At 47.4% G+C, this 15,604-nt stretch overlaps 1 protein-coding gene across 1 annotated transcript in view; it reads left to right on the top strand.

The window, feature by feature from the left end:
* LOC138447628 (uncharacterized) overlaps positions 1-15,604 on the top strand; it is a 1,020,308-nt gene that overhangs the window by 135,416 nt on the left and 869,288 nt on the right. Inside the window, exon 6 of the mRNA XM_069603826.1 lies at positions 3,897-4,139. Within this exon, the coding sequence (XP_069459927.1) occupies positions 3,897-4,139 (243 nt within the window). The remainder of the gene's footprint in view (positions 1-3,896; positions 4,140-15,604) is intronic.

The following is a 15,604-nucleotide window of genomic DNA, read 5'->3' as shown; positions in this document are numbered from 1 at the left end:
CTCGGAGCAGGAAATTACCAACACAAAAGTGGGATTCCATGCACTTGCCGGCATACCGGGTTGCATTGGTGCCATCGACTGCACCCATGTGGAATTGGTCGTCCCACATGCCATGGAGGCCCAGTACCGCAACCGAAAACAATTTCATTCTCTGAATGTACAAATGGTGTGTGACTCCAACAGGATCATTACACATTGTTGTGCCCGATTCCCTGGATCAACCCATGATTCTATGGTCTTGAGGAACTCTACAATACCACGCTACATGGAGCGACACGCAGGGAACAGATCCTGGCTACTCGGTGAGTCTCATTTCATGCATGATGATGTGGGGTATGTGATGCGGCAATGACCTGGCAGGAAGTGGGGGGGGGGGTGCGTACGTAGCAATGGCATTCCTCAAAATTCCTTTATTGTCCACATACAGGTGATGCCGGGTATCCACTGAAGAGATGGCTCCTCACACCAGTCCGGAACCCACGGGACCAGCATGAGGAGGACTACAACCATGCCCACTCACGTACCCGTGTAGTCATAGAACAGGCATTCGGCCTACTGAAGACTCGTTTTCGCTGCCTCAGCAGGTCTGGCGGGGCACTCCTGTACCGCCATGTGAAGGTTGCAAAGATGGTCATGGCATGTGTCATGCTCCACAACATGTGCGTACGTAGAAATGTGCCCATGCCCCCTGACGCAGAACTGCAAGCACCTGAAGATGGTCATGATGAGGGTGGGGATGTGGCAGCACCTCAAGGAGTCCGCGAGGCACAGGAGGGCCGTGACATTCGTCAGCATCTCATAGATGCATGCTTCTAGCACTCACGCCTGGTGGCTGATACATGGACACGGGACTCGTGGCACTGTGTGTGTCTGGAACATGCACAATATGGACTGTACGCCTATAATGGCCTCGTACACAAAGATCAATGTCCACACATCTCATTGGATGATCGTGCATTGTTTATGGCATATGTGATATCATGTTAAACACCCTATCGACCCGCCACCCAAGTGAGCCCAACACACCCCCTCCACCCTCCTACCTCCCCCCCGAACACCAGTGTCCAAAGATGCTCATTGTCAGTGGGCAGTCGCTATTGCAAGCCCCCTCTGCGGGTATCAGGGGCACCCCTGCCTGTGGAGCGCAGGTTCCTCCCAGATCTACGTTGGGGGCTGCCCTGGACGGAACTTGCAACGGATGATGTCTCTGCCTGCTCACGTCCATGCATGTCCCTAAGGGTTTGTGAGAGCTCAGTGAGCACACGGCGCACTGCGGCAAGTTCGGCACATACGTCTTTGGACGTCGCATGCAGTTCCCCCCTCAGGCTCTCGGTGCTTCTCTCCATTTGTACTCTCAGGCTCTCGGTGCTACTCTCCATTTGTACTCTCAGGCTCTCGGTGCTACTCTCCATTTGTGCCCTTAGTGTCTCTGTACTTCTCTCCATTTCTGCCCTAAGTGTCTCAGTTGATGTTTCTATGTCTGCCTTAGTGCCCCCACATTCATCGGCATGGTCCTTGAGGAGTGTGGCCAGTTGCTGCTGTTGCACGATTACCTGGTCGAGGGACTGTTGCCTCTGCTGGGCCATGGCCATTTGCGGTGGTGTCACAGAGTGGCTGATCACCTCATGTTGCCTTGCCACAGGGCTTGTGGGGGATGGCCAGTCGTCGTCTTGTGGGTGCCCCTGCGTGGTATCCTCATGGTGTACGGGATGGAACAGACAGGGGGATTGAGACAGGTCATGGATGGATCTAACTTCGACATCCCCGTTTTCTGTGTCGGAGCATGCTGCCATTAATGCAGTGTCACCTATGGTGCTGCTGCCACCAGAAGCAGTGCCTACTGTGGCATCCATTGGGGGGACCTGTGGTGGTGCTGTTGTGGGCATGCTGGCTGCTGGGGTGCCTGTTGGAGTTCCCTCCTCTGTGCTGCCACTTGATTTGTGCTGCTTCCGTGTCTTGATGCGTGCAGCTGAGGTGGAGGGTCTTTGGCCGTTGGTCTTGGCCCTCTTTGCAGGTGTGCTGGTAGGGGTGTCCTGGAGCTCGTCGTTTGGATCGGACCCTGTGGTGGAGTAACGGAGGGCGAGCGTTATAAATGGGTCTGTGGGAATTGGAATGGCAATGTATCACATGCATTGGGGTGGTACCTGAGGGTGATTTGGGTCGGGGCCTTGGAGGTGGTTTCATTTGTGTGTGGAGTGAGGGTGCAGTTGTTTTGCAGCCTGCAGTTAGGGTGTGCCTGCTGCACGTGTAGAGGGTGTTTTTAGGATTTTTAATTATTTATGTATTTGATGTGAGTTTTAAAGTGTGCTATCAGGCCTATGTATGTGGACGTTCTCCTGGACATGTGTTACTGTTGCACTATGTGGACACGTGGTACTTCACATGATTGGACATTGTGGTTTTGGCATTGTTTTATTTGGGACACCTACCTGATTCTTCGGATGTCTGCACTCCTTTCTCCATCCCTCCGACTCCCTCTATGCTCTCCATTCCAATGGTGGAGGCACAGATTTCTTCCCAGGGGGTCAACTTGATGGGTGATTCCGATCCTCCCCCGGTAGCTGTGGCAATGTTGCGGTTGGCAGAAAGTATGCTACGGACGCGTATCCGCAGGTCGTCCCATCGCTTTCTGCATTGCTGTGGGTTGCGGGGTGCGGTCCCCACCGCACTTACCCGCTGTGCCACCAGGGCCCATATGGCCTTCTTGTTCGCAAGTGCCGTCCTGGTCATTTGCGTGGAGAAGACGGCGGCAGCATTCTCCTGGAGGGTCTCTGTGAGCACGGTGAGTTCCTCATGGGAGAAGTGGACCTGCCGCTTGCGGTCGCACGCTTTCTTCGCTACTTTTCCCATTTTTCTTGGTTTCACTAGGGTGGATGACGGGTTGGGATGTGTCTCAGGGTAGTATTTTTAATGGTTGTGTGGAATTTGTGGTTTTATAGGTGTACGGCGTGATGTTTCCCGTTCCGGGACCATGCTTTTACTTCCGTTTCCGTATATTTCCGGTCACCGTACTTTCCGGTTGGCGCTCACTGCGGTGTCCGCTAAGATGGGTGGCGGTATTGCACCTAGGGCGCCGTACGGCGGCGGTGTGGGCCGTTTTGGGGTCATTTCCGCCATCGCGGACTTTGCACTTCCGCCATGGCGTGGTGCTCGTGCCCGATGGGTCGGAATGAGCCGCACTTTGCTCTGTCGTGCAATGGCGGAAACGCTATTTACGCTATGGCGGTCCGGTCGGTTGATTTCCGCCAGGGTCGTAATGAGGGCCATTGTGCCTTACTACAAGTACGGCGGTTTCGGAAAAAATGTAACTACTGGATTTACTGCTATTTTTACCACACCACCATTTCACAGCTTTTGGAAGTTAGTAAGAGGAAATACTTCCTGCATAGAATATGCAACAGTAAATCCACCAACCCCTAGGACTCCATGCTGAGTAACATCAATGCCACTTGTAATATGGTTTATTTACTGCCACAAACTTCAGGACAGTTGATCAAATTTGCTGGGTTTACCACCAGCAAATCTGAGGAACTCGAAATAAGGCAAATCGTCTAATTATCTACAATTATTTATCAAGGTTCTCAATTTTTAAATAAGTATCTTTTACTAAGGATGTAATACAGTGGAAGTGCCAAGTGCATGGCACAAAGACATATTGTGATAGAAAATTAAATATCTGATAGAAAAGCACAGTGTATTAGGCGTTTGTTGCTGAGATCTTAGCAGGTTTGAATCCAGACAAGGCAAACTCATCCTTTCATCTTTCAGAGGTTGATATATTCAGTAGTATTATGTTGAGTATCAGTAAAAACTGTGATTTTCAATTATGTTCCTTCATCTTTTTTTTATTAAATATATTTCTATCCTATAAACCTTCTACCATGTTCCTCTTTCAGGCTCCTACCTTTGTGCTGGTTCCTATAGACAAGGATCAGATGCCTGTCATTGATGCACAGTCGATCCTGTGTTCAGATGGAGGAGTCCTGGACTATATTTGTAAGATGATTCCTACAATGTCAGAGTTGCCCCATGGGAACCCAGTTCTGTTGCCTGTTCAACCCTACACGAAGCTTCCATTCCAGTTCCTTGTTCTCTTGGGATTTCACGTACATGACAACATCCCTGAATACACAGAGAAGGTGAGTTCTGGCTACAATCCATGATCACATGACTAATGCTACATTGTACTATGAAGAAAAGATTATTTAATCCCTGCCTAACCTCCAATTCAATATATAATATGTATAGGATTGGGTTTGTAAAATTATCAGTGGTTCCAAGGCCCATAATTCAAATATGGAAAATAATTCACAGGAATAAAGTATTTCCAGTGCATTATGAATTTCAACAAATTAGAGCTCTTGCCAGTGTAAGGGAGGATAGGTCATTAGGACCCCCCTCTCATACATCTCCGACCCAGGTGGAGACTTATGACTCGTCGGCGGCCCCTCGCCCTAAGAGCCCGGGCGTCAGGGTGGCTGTGGATCGAAACGTGAGGCTGCACGGCTACAATATAAGATATAGCATAGACCCCATTTTGTATTAAGACAACTCCATTTTGTGTAAAAGGCACTAAAATCCAGCCCTTGCAAAGATTGCTCGCACACACACACACAGAAAGCTGCAGCCTGACCCCGGCTTGATTGTGCTCACAGGAGCATACGCTCCCCCCAGCCTCCACCTCATGGTAGATCCGCTGAAGACCTGTTCTCACGAGCAACCAGACACGAACAAACAACATAATGAACACTGTATCACTTGGCCTTCCGCAGTACATCATCTGCCCTAGCCGTGACCAGGCTCATTAGAAAGTAACTGAAACCAGCCCAACCCTGCCTGACCTGACCCTGTACCCCGCCCCAAGGTAGATGTGGCGCCCGCCGCCCCTCACCTCCACCAACCCCCGAGGCACCATGTATAACGATATAAGCCTTTGTGTAATATATGTCGTGTTGACTAACGTTTGCTGCTATTATGGAAACGTGTGGTTTAAGAGTAATATGTGATTGCTCCCATACATGATGTAACAAAGCACGTTTGTAATGATGATCAGCCGAGGCAGTGGAACCAGATTGTACTGTGATGACATATGCATTGCTCTCTCTCTCTCACACGCAACCCAACCTAATGCTACCTCATGTTCGTATGTCAACTACTGACGTGAAATACTGTGCTAAATGGCAAAAACCCTCCCCAGCTTGTGGTCCCATATCATGTAAATATATGTGTATAATACCAGAAGCTCCAAGTGTTGCCACCCACCCTTGCCAAAGGTACGATGCACTGCCCCATGCAGGGAAGCAGGCCCAGAACTGCAAGGTCGTCTCCCCCTTCCTCCTCTCCCAGGCCCGCTAGGGATAGCTGGTGTTCAAACAGCACAGCCTCGCCTCCCCTCCCAATCTCACTGGGCCCGCTCCAAGCATCCACCTCCCCCATGGCAGAGGCTGCCACAGCCCGGCCCTATGAATTACGAGCTACCTGGTCCTAAATCCCACCGTCTCTTGGGCACCAGCTGCATGCCCCCCACAGCCCATTGGTATCCCCGCTAACCCCAGGTTAATGGCCCTCGAAGGGGGCGCCCACCCTTGTACTAACAGATCGTAATACCGTCCCTCATTATAGCCACAGGGACAGGGCGATCGAATAACCCCCCTCTGTACCCCGGGCCTGCACACGGACTCATGGGACTACCATACTTGAACCCAAGGTGTCACTACAACAGATGTATTGGAATATCCCCTATCACATATCCATGTCCCCGTCCCCTCCTGGAGCAAAGGTCAATGTATTGCAGGATTTACATGACACCTGACATTGTAGAATGTGACAAATGATTGTGAGTGTGTGGCCACAAGGGCAAGTGTTAGAGCAGCCACCAATCATCAATACAAGTTGTGTCCGGCCGGCAGTTCCACCCCGAAGAGCCCAGCTGAACCGTCTACCCCACGAGGCAACGCACCGACGTCCACCAATCCTGGAGCAGCAACTATAAACATTGTATAGTGTCTAGTCAACGCCACCCAATCCCTAAGACTATGTGCCCCCTACAGCTAGTGACATGTGACGTAGTTTTTGTAATAAGTAGCTCTGTCTTTGCTATTGTCAGACAGAGCGCTCTCGGAGTTTGCAGAGTCCTTTGCATGCCCTATATTGATTTATATAAAACCCTTTTGATCTCACCCGCACTTGGTCCTGATCTCATTCCCCGTCTGGGGTGTGTCCATTATTGCCTCTCACTAAGGGGGGTGCGTTTCTGGGGGACGCTCACATTCTCCAGCCTGATAAATTAGACTCAGTGTTTTGTAAGCATGTCTCTTTGAATAACCAGGGTACATGATGTGATTAGTTCTCCTTTCAAGCAGCTGTTCATTGATGCACATTGTTAGGTATGGGGGTGTTAGGCCGAGCACGTGTTGTTGCTGTTTATGCCTTGTTATGCCATTTATGATTTCTCATGCCCTTTCAGGTTATGGTACACATTTCTAGGTTATATTATGCACTGTTAACCTGATTCCGGTCACAATATTCCACTGTGCTCACTCAGGTCCCAAGATTTCTCATCAATTCTTTCAGTCGTCTTTTGTAGAGCCATTTGGCAATTCAAGTGGCTGCATCCTTACGGTATATTCTTGAGTAATGTTGTGTTAATTACCATTTATACTGTATAAAACTCCTAAAGGTAGACTATATGTGATGTCATCAGCAATGTCATATGTGAAGATGTCTGTGTGCCCTAGTTTAAACATGTTACTAAAGATGTAATGAGCGATAGCATATCTGATGATCATGTACTGTGCGATTTTATCAGTGTGTTCTTAGTTGCGCCATGGATAGCTCAGTGTGAAAGTGGCATACCGAGTATTTCCGGTTTTGTAGCTTTAAACAGTGACCTTAAAGTCACTTTAGCATTAATTTCAAGCGCTTTGTTGTGTTGAACTGTTCCAACTTAACGTTCTCTGAAATTTGTGTTTTCACTCTGTGTTAAAGGTTTTGCCATACTATATCTCCCCACTTCCACTTCCCCTATCCACAGCAACATGCAAACACAGGCTCCTCTTTATCTCTGACTAACAAGACAATACAAAGCACATGGAGTTAATCTTCCTTTCAACCAGTTCGGCAGCTCTATGAAGAACCGAGAAATGGTGGTAGGAGATGGGTAAAAGGGTACACAACACAACATTAACTACAACCTTTTTTGAGTATTTTATATAATAGATCAACTGAACAAAAGCAGTGAAGCACCCTTAAAATAGGGGCATTTCTTCAGATGCTGGTCCAGAAAGACTCTCAACTCTTGAAAGCTCCTCCCCTGAATGCCAAGGTTCTAAACAAGCACCTGCATTGCAGCACTTCAGTATTTGGAGCAAATTATTCCCAGGTAGAGGCTCGATCCGTGTCTTAAGATGATTTTACTGAGTTGGAGACTCGCTCTGCTGTCTGACTGGTTTTGATGCTTCCCTCACCTCCCCTCATCGATCCATTGCTTTTCAGCACCTTCTTTTTGCGCACAGCGTTTCGTCTAGAAATTGTTGCCCATCCCTTCCCAGTATTTCTGTAGGTAGTGCAGAAGAATGGAGATGCTCACCAGGAATCGAGACGACTTTCTGATTCACCCCCAGTTGAACTCCTTGCCACACAACTTGCACTTAACAGATTTCACATCATCGATGGTGTGGTGTTCTAGTTCTGTAATTAAGTGTACTAAGTAAAAAAAAAAAGCTACTGACTGAGTCAGCAGCTTTCAGGTAGAGAACTGGTTTACTGAATCAGGCCCTGATTTCTGTTCTATGCAAACGAAGTAATCCAAAAAGTGCAGCTTTTAAACTAGATGAGGATTTTGAGAAAGATTGTCTTTAGATCAAGCAAACAATGCATACCAGTCTGTCTGTCTGCTCATTTTAAAACAAAATGGCTCCAAGCAGGATAAGATGGCTCTGTGCATAATTATCTTGTTCAATAATATCCCAGAACTCAGTATTGCCATAAATGTTTATTCAAGGAAGGTCGTACCATAAAATAATGGTACCTATATGAGCAATTAAAATTCTGGTACGAAAGTTTCAAACTATTTCTAGTTTCAAATCCAAATGTATTGACTTCTTCGTGCCAATTAATAACCTCCATTGCTGTTGGGATGTACGTACAGCGTCTCAGTCCTGGAAAGAGATTCAGGCTGAGGACAACCTATTAGAATGCAACTACATGGGAGCAGGGCACGTTATTTTAGGTAGATTTGACACATATTAGATACTCGCATATAGCAAAACAGAAAGAGCAACATATGTATTAATGTTGTGGTTGCAGAGGTGATAGATAGGGCACCATTATAGGCCCGGTATTTAATTGTTGTAGCAATAGTGTCGTCGAATAGTATGATGTGCGGGAATGATCAAAATAAGCGAAGAAGGAGTCAGCAAGGTAGTGTGGTTGAAGCGAGGTGCAGTGTGTTAACGTGACAAAAGTAACACCAGTTTGGATGCTAAGGCATAACGCACGATGAACAGAAAAGAATGTAGGCATTGGTGTGGAGCTGCAGCTCTGGTAGTTTAGCACCAAAGAACAAATCCCCTGTTTCCCGTCGCCCAGGAGAGAGGCAGTGGTCAGAGGCACCCATGGTGTGTAGATAACCACTAATTGGCCCTCATCCCAACTTTGGAGGTAACCACGCTGCTATTTGTGGTATGGCTGCCTCCAAAATTGTTCCAGCCTGGTGAATGGAGTAATTAACGGTCCATTCCGAGGTCGGAGGGACCGGTAATTCCCCATTCACCAGGGCCATTCCCCATTCCCATTTGAGCCCCCATAGGGCTCAATGGGAAGGGGTAAGGCGGCAATAACGGTAACGTAAATTACGGTACCGTTATTGACCCAAGTGTCCCTTTGCGGGTCCCGTCCTTAACGCCTGCTAAAAGCAGGCGTTAAGGAAGGACCCACAAAGGGAACTCGTAGTAGGGCGCAAAGGGATTACCGGCACCGGTGTCATTACCGGTGCCCGGTATCCCTTTGCGCCCTACTTGTAATGACCCCCATTGTCTCCAGCTGCAGGGCCTGAACGTGGTGGGAACGGAATGTTAGTTGGAAGAAAAGCAGGAGAGGATGCGCCCTTTGAAGGACACATTGATAAGAGTAGGACATGAGGTTATGTGATGCCAATGGGCCAGCCGAATATTTAGAACTCTACTGCCCTCTCCCTGGGGCGGTCTCCCAATATGAATTACACCTAGACACACAACTTAAGCAAACAAATCCTCGAAATTCACACTCAAGAGCGGTGCCCTGGTCACGTCATAACAGGGCACCTGGAGTAGGAAGGAGATAAGGGGGGAGCTGTGTCTGAAATGTCTGGTGATTTGGGACCGGAGGAGTGGAAGTGATGGCAATAAATTTAGTACAAGGTTGGGGATGTAGTTCATGTGCTCCATGGAGTCTGGGTTAATGAGGAAGCCTATTGTCTTATCAAAGCAGAGTTGGCATCGCCAAGTTACTTTGATTGCGTCTGGGATGGAAGGGTGCACATCATGTGACGGTCTCAATTTATAAGTGTGTCAATAAGTGTAAAAGGGACAATCCGGTACCTGGATTTGCCAGTGGCGATGTAGCGGGCCACTTGTCTAGGGGAAGGGGTTTATATAAGATGTGGTCAATCGGTCAAGGGACTACAGGGGGGTATTAGCATGTTCTATAGGTGTTAGCCAATTAGGGTGGTGGCATAACATTGTAACCTACATATCCGAATTCTGCGTTTTTCCGCTATATGACCTGTAACTTCTTGAGATGTGACGAGCTGCGTATCAGTTTGGTTCTATGGGACGGGACGGTTTTGCATGTAATAAACCTTATTTTCCCTTGCAAAGAGGTGCTGTGATTATTTGGCCTTTTGGATTATTTTTACTGTTTGGATTTTGGGTTGCTGTTTCTCCTTACAAATTGGTGGCCCCTATGGGATCCCAGGCTCTCTGTAAGGTCATTTCTGTCCCAGCCACTCATCCTGGGGTGCAGCGCCCATCTACAGTGACCAGTCCCCTGCGCACGATCTGAAGAGGTTTGCAGGTGCCGTGTTGCCAGAAGGCATATCTGCTTGTTGGAGTGGGGCGCTGCTCTCAGATTGTGCAGGCCATTGATGTGACCCCGTATCAGAGTAACGCAGGAGAATGCCTAGATCTAAGTGCACCTTTGCGGGAGAAAACAATGAGAGGAGAGTGTGTGGGGAGTGAGTTGATTGTGAGTGCGTTGACTGTAAAAGGGCACGCAGCAATATATATTTTTGTTTTGATATATACGTGAACAAGCTGTGGGTAAGCAGCGAAATGCGTTGTACCGTGCTCTTTTAATCTTCGGCTGATGTCCAATAAAACTGGAAATGAAACAGACTTTATGCTGCATTAATCTTGGTTTTTGAAGGAAGCGTCTCTTACTGGCGTTCTCTGCACTGCTGCGAGTGCTATCCCGTCACAATATTATTGCATGAGAAAAAAAGAGAAGAGAGAGAAAACGGGGTCTCCTCCATTGCAGAGGAAAGGCAATGCCGCAAGTAAAATAGAGGTGTGGTCCAGTATATGGAAAACATGGGTTCCCTCCACTCAGCAGAAGGGAGTGTGAGGAGGTAAATTACCTCTTCCTGAGGCAAGTGGATATAGGAAGGGTCTAAACCATTGTGTAAATAAGTTTGATTTTGTTGTGTAGGCCCATTACTTGGCTACATGGCAGACCTCGGATCCCTTTGTCTGCTAAAAGGGTGCATAAGGAAATACATTCCCTTGCCTCGAAGTGGAGATTGAGGAAGTGTCTAAACCATTGTGTATATAATTGTGTTTCTTTTTTTGTAAAATTATCATTGTTGTCATTTTCAAGTGTAGCATAAAACAATGCAAAACAATACACATTATCATATATGATAATACCAACCATTTGTAGGGTCTCAATGAACTATATTAGACTATGCATTGGTCACTCTCCCGTATGCCACAAATAAATCCCAAATACCAATTCTCTAGATCTCACTCTTTTTCAGGGTCCACAGAAAACCTAACATGAAAGAAACCACTCATTGCTCTAAGAGATGACCCCCACGCTCGAACCCCCCCCCTCTCTTTGCTATAAACTCCCCATGGGGTGAGGGGGCAGAGACAAAAAAATGAAAAAAACAAAGCTGTGTACCTCCAAAACTCAGTAACAGGTCGAGTTTAACATTCCCACAGATATCCCTTAAACCTCCCCTGCCCCACCCCAAACCATTGCTGAAATCTGCCTCTCCTCCATACATCAGTAGCGAGCCCCCTGAACTCTTGGCATATCCTCCATACTTTGGATAGCACTTCAGACTGTAGTGCTTGACGTGTTCCACCCCATCCCCCACAGTGCACTGGTAACAAAACAGACCCAAAGACTAAAGGGCAACAAGACCAAGACAAAATAAACTGATGCATAAACAAAAGACATAAAAAGTATAAGACAGAACAGAAAAAACATAGTAAGACAATATAGGGAATAACCACACAAATGATCAGAGATCTCCTAGACGCTGTAGTATGGACCACCACTGTCAATGGCAGTGGGCAGCCTGCTCCTCCTTGCTTACGATATGCTATGACATAGGAGTCTGATAGACCCGTGAAATAACGCCACCCCTGTAAGCACTGAAATATTCCTCCAACAGCACACAATGTGCCCCCACGAGATGACTGCACCTTCCTGGAAATGCACGTTTCCATCCTGTGGGATATGCCACCTGGTTTCACCACACCCATGCCAAAATGTTACAGAGCTCTTTCCATATTGAAGTAGTTACCTTGAAAGCAATTAACACATACAACCCCGTTCCCCGCAACTCCTCCCCCCTAAACAAAGGATGACAACTTCCTATAAAGACCACCGCCGGGGAAAAGAATACCTCAGACCTACAGATACGCATCATATATGGCCAGATCTCCAACCAAAAAGCCTTCGTACATGTACACCTAAACAGCAAGGGCACCAACGATCCCCATACTACAAACACAATCACCCTTCACCTGCCACCTCCTTTTGAATCATCCGATCAGACGTAAAGAGCGCTATGTTGTATAACATGAACAGAGTCTGCGTTAAGATACAGACATCGAGGTTTGAACGATCTTACCCCATACTTCCTCCCATAAATTTTCCCATCCACAATCATCAAACCCTCCTTCTCTAAGGCCCTATTTTCCTGTTCGTGTTGACAGTCCCTGCCAGGAATAGAACCTTATAAATATCAGCCATTTTCCAAGGGGCCCAACTCCACACCCTTCCTCCTTCCCTCGTTCCCTAACCTTTGCCACACACTGCACAATTTGCATGTACCGTTAGAATTCACCCATGCAGAGTCCAAACCTCTCCTGTATTGTGGCCAATGAGAGAATTCCCCTGGGTAATTGAATCTGACATAAATATAGAATTCCTGTTCCTTCTAAGACTGCCAGTACAGGGGTTTATTCCTTAATGTTACAGGCTGATTAAATAACAGAGGGACGTCCTTATGAATACCGGGCCCTTGCCCTTTCACGTTCCCCCACGCGCGCAAAGCCACACATGTGAAAGAAATCAGCCGAATTGCCTGCAGAGAGCACGTAGCACAAATAAACAAGATGTCCATCGTTCGATACGGGAGTCCCAAGGACCACTCTAGATCTACCCAGACCAGATGCTCCACATGCAGCCATTCCATCCCCTAACCAGCCCCAAATGCTAACAAATATCTCTTAAAGTCCGGGAACTTCACACCACCCTGAGAAGGAAGCGGCTGAAGTCTGGCAAGAGAAATCCTAGGTCTCTTCCCTCTCCACAAAAATGTTGTTTCAACTTTATAAGTGCCCTCAAAGAACACCTTCGGCCACTGCAGAGGGAGCATCGCCAGGGCATACATTATTATCAGAGACACACACAGTTTGATCATCACCAACCGACCCACCACGTAAAGAACCAAGGTGACCATTTACCTAACGAGACCTCCACTTTGGCCCGTACCCTTACACAATTTAAATTTAGGGTGTCGCTCATAGTAGAAGTGAAGGCCATACCCAGATAAATGATACAATGCTTCTGCTAAGTGAGGCACAATCCACTAGCATGTGAGAGGAAACACTGAGTTTTCAAAGGGAAAATCTCTGTCTTCAGTTAATGTCTTCAGTTAATACCCAGACACCATTGAGTATGCCTCAATTTCCTGCAATAAGGGGGGAAATGTACTCACCAGCTCCTCCAAATATGCCAGGATGTCATACTCATACGCTGAAACTTTGACCCTAAACCCCTGAGTATCCACCCCTTTAATCGTGTCATTCAAGCGAATGCGCTGGAGTAAGGGCTTGAGGGAGAGAACAAACAGTGGTGGTGAGAGAGGACACCCCTGTTTTGTCCTCCTATGTAAGGGAAAGTTCTCTGAGAACACCCTGTTAAAAGATACCGCTGCTCACATGTATTTATAACGCACCATTATCAAAGACCTTATCCGAGGCCAGAACCTGTGCCACCACAGTGCATTTTCTAAGTACACCCACCGAAAGTCTAGTCTTGGCCGATGACACACTGTCGTTGACATATCCCGTCTGATCTTCATGAACCAGCAAGGGAAGTAGCGGCTCCAGCACCATGGCCAGTATTTTTGCATAGATTTTCACTTTCATGTTGATCAGAGAAATGGGCCTGTAATTCCTCACATCCTGGACATCTTTCCCAGATTTAGGAATTGCATGAATCATTGCCTCATAGAAGATACCTTTCGTTACACCATCCACATCATACCATGCAAAGAGAGCCCTCAACTTCGGCACCAAGAAGTATCTAAATGTCTGATAAAATTCAACTGGCAGTCGTTCCAGTCCAGGAGCCTTACCCTTTTTCAGCTTCTGGATTGTCTCTTCGATTTCACCCCAGATATTCCACTTTCCAGTGAGTCCCAAACCCCTTGAGTGACACTTACACGTCTCAGCTGCGGGATGCTATCCAAATACCCATGTAGGAGATCCTGTGTGGTGTGAGAATCCTGGGTGTTCAAGGCCTCATAGAATGTTGCAAACTCACGTGCTATGTCTGCATCCTTATAGATTGTGTCCACCCTACCACCAGCGACTCCACTTTGTTATTCTGATTACAGGCCTTGAGCTATTTACCCAGCATGGTTCCAGCCTTGTTGGCTCTGCAAAAAACCTTAGTAACATCCCTGAAGCTCTCACCACACTTGCCTTATTGTATTGACACTTAATCTGAATCAGATTGTTAAGGGCATGTTCAGATAGGTTCCTCAAGTGCTGTAGCTCTAGACCCTTAATCTCCCCCAAGCAGCCTCCCTGACTTCCATATTTTTCCCGGCCACATATCCAATCACATGCCCCCTAAGCATAGCTTTGTATGCGTCCCATACCACTGCTGGCTGCACCTCCACTCATCGTTAATAGGGAAGAACTCCTCTGAAAAATTCCTCACTGACAAAATCCAGGGAGTTCAACAGATCTGCGTTCAACCTCCAACTCCTTGGCTTCCCCAATCCAATGACATCACTACCAGTGCATGATCCAATATCACCAACAGAGAAATATTGGCGCCCATCACCTTACGCAGCAAGTCCTTACTAGAAAATGTATAATCAATCCTCGAATAAGACAAAAGAAAGGGAGAGAAAAATGTGAATTCCTGTGCCTGAGCGTAACAAAGGCACCAAACGTCTTCAAGCCTGTTGTGGTGTATACACTGCATAAAAGAGTCATGCATCCCGGTGGGTTGAAACAGCACTGAGATTTCCTGTCCATAATGGGATCGACCGGCAGATTACAGTCCCCCCACCCAGTATCACATTCGCACATTCAGACACGCTCCACTTTGAACCAAGATACTGACTTCACTCCAGAATTTGAAGTTCCCCACATTGGGACCATACACATTAACAATAACGACAGCACACATTCCACCATTACCCACCTGCCACATGCATCCACCCTAGTGCACCCGATATTCATGAAAAAGCTTTGTGAAAGAGAATTGCCACCCCTTTTCCACCCATACACCATCCCCACCAATTGTTACTGGAGCCACCCTATGTCAGGAGTCAGGAACCCCAATATGGGTTTCTTGAAGGAGCACCACTGGCGTTTCCAACCTCCTCAGGTGGGTGAGGATCCCCTGCCTCTTAATAGGCAGCCCAAGGTCCTTAACATTCCATGATATAACCCTAATCATATCGCCAGCCCATCAATCAGGAGCACCACTAGAACTCCAAAAGAACCCAGAGAGACTCTCAACCTGTCCCCTCTCACACATAACCACCACCCGCAACCTCGCCATATCCAGTGCCCTGGAGTAACCCCGGCACTACCCCTCCACTAAGAAACACTGTATACACAAACAAAGACACACACGGACCAGCAAAAGGGGAAACAAAAGAAGAACAACAGTTTGGGCTTACAATCTCATCAAAAACACCACCCGTCCCCTCCCCAATACCCATCACCCTCTCTCTTCGGATGAGAGGCCAATTGCAGGAACCATCAGTAAACTCTCCCTGCGTGATGGTGTCGCCCCCACACCAGCCACAATTGGAGCGACATAAGGGGTGGAAGAAACCATCAACAGCCGCCTTTAACAACTG

Source organism: Ambystoma mexicanum, chromosome 3q, assembly GCF_040938575.1.
Source record: "Ambystoma mexicanum isolate Mex_15411 chromosome 3q, UKY_AmexF1_1, whole genome shotgun sequence".
NCBI classification, from domain to species: domain Eukaryota; kingdom Metazoa; phylum Chordata; class Amphibia; order Caudata; family Ambystomatidae; genus Ambystoma; species Ambystoma mexicanum.
Note: the sequence above shows the minus strand (reverse complement) of the source record. Positions and strands in the feature narration are given on the sequence as shown.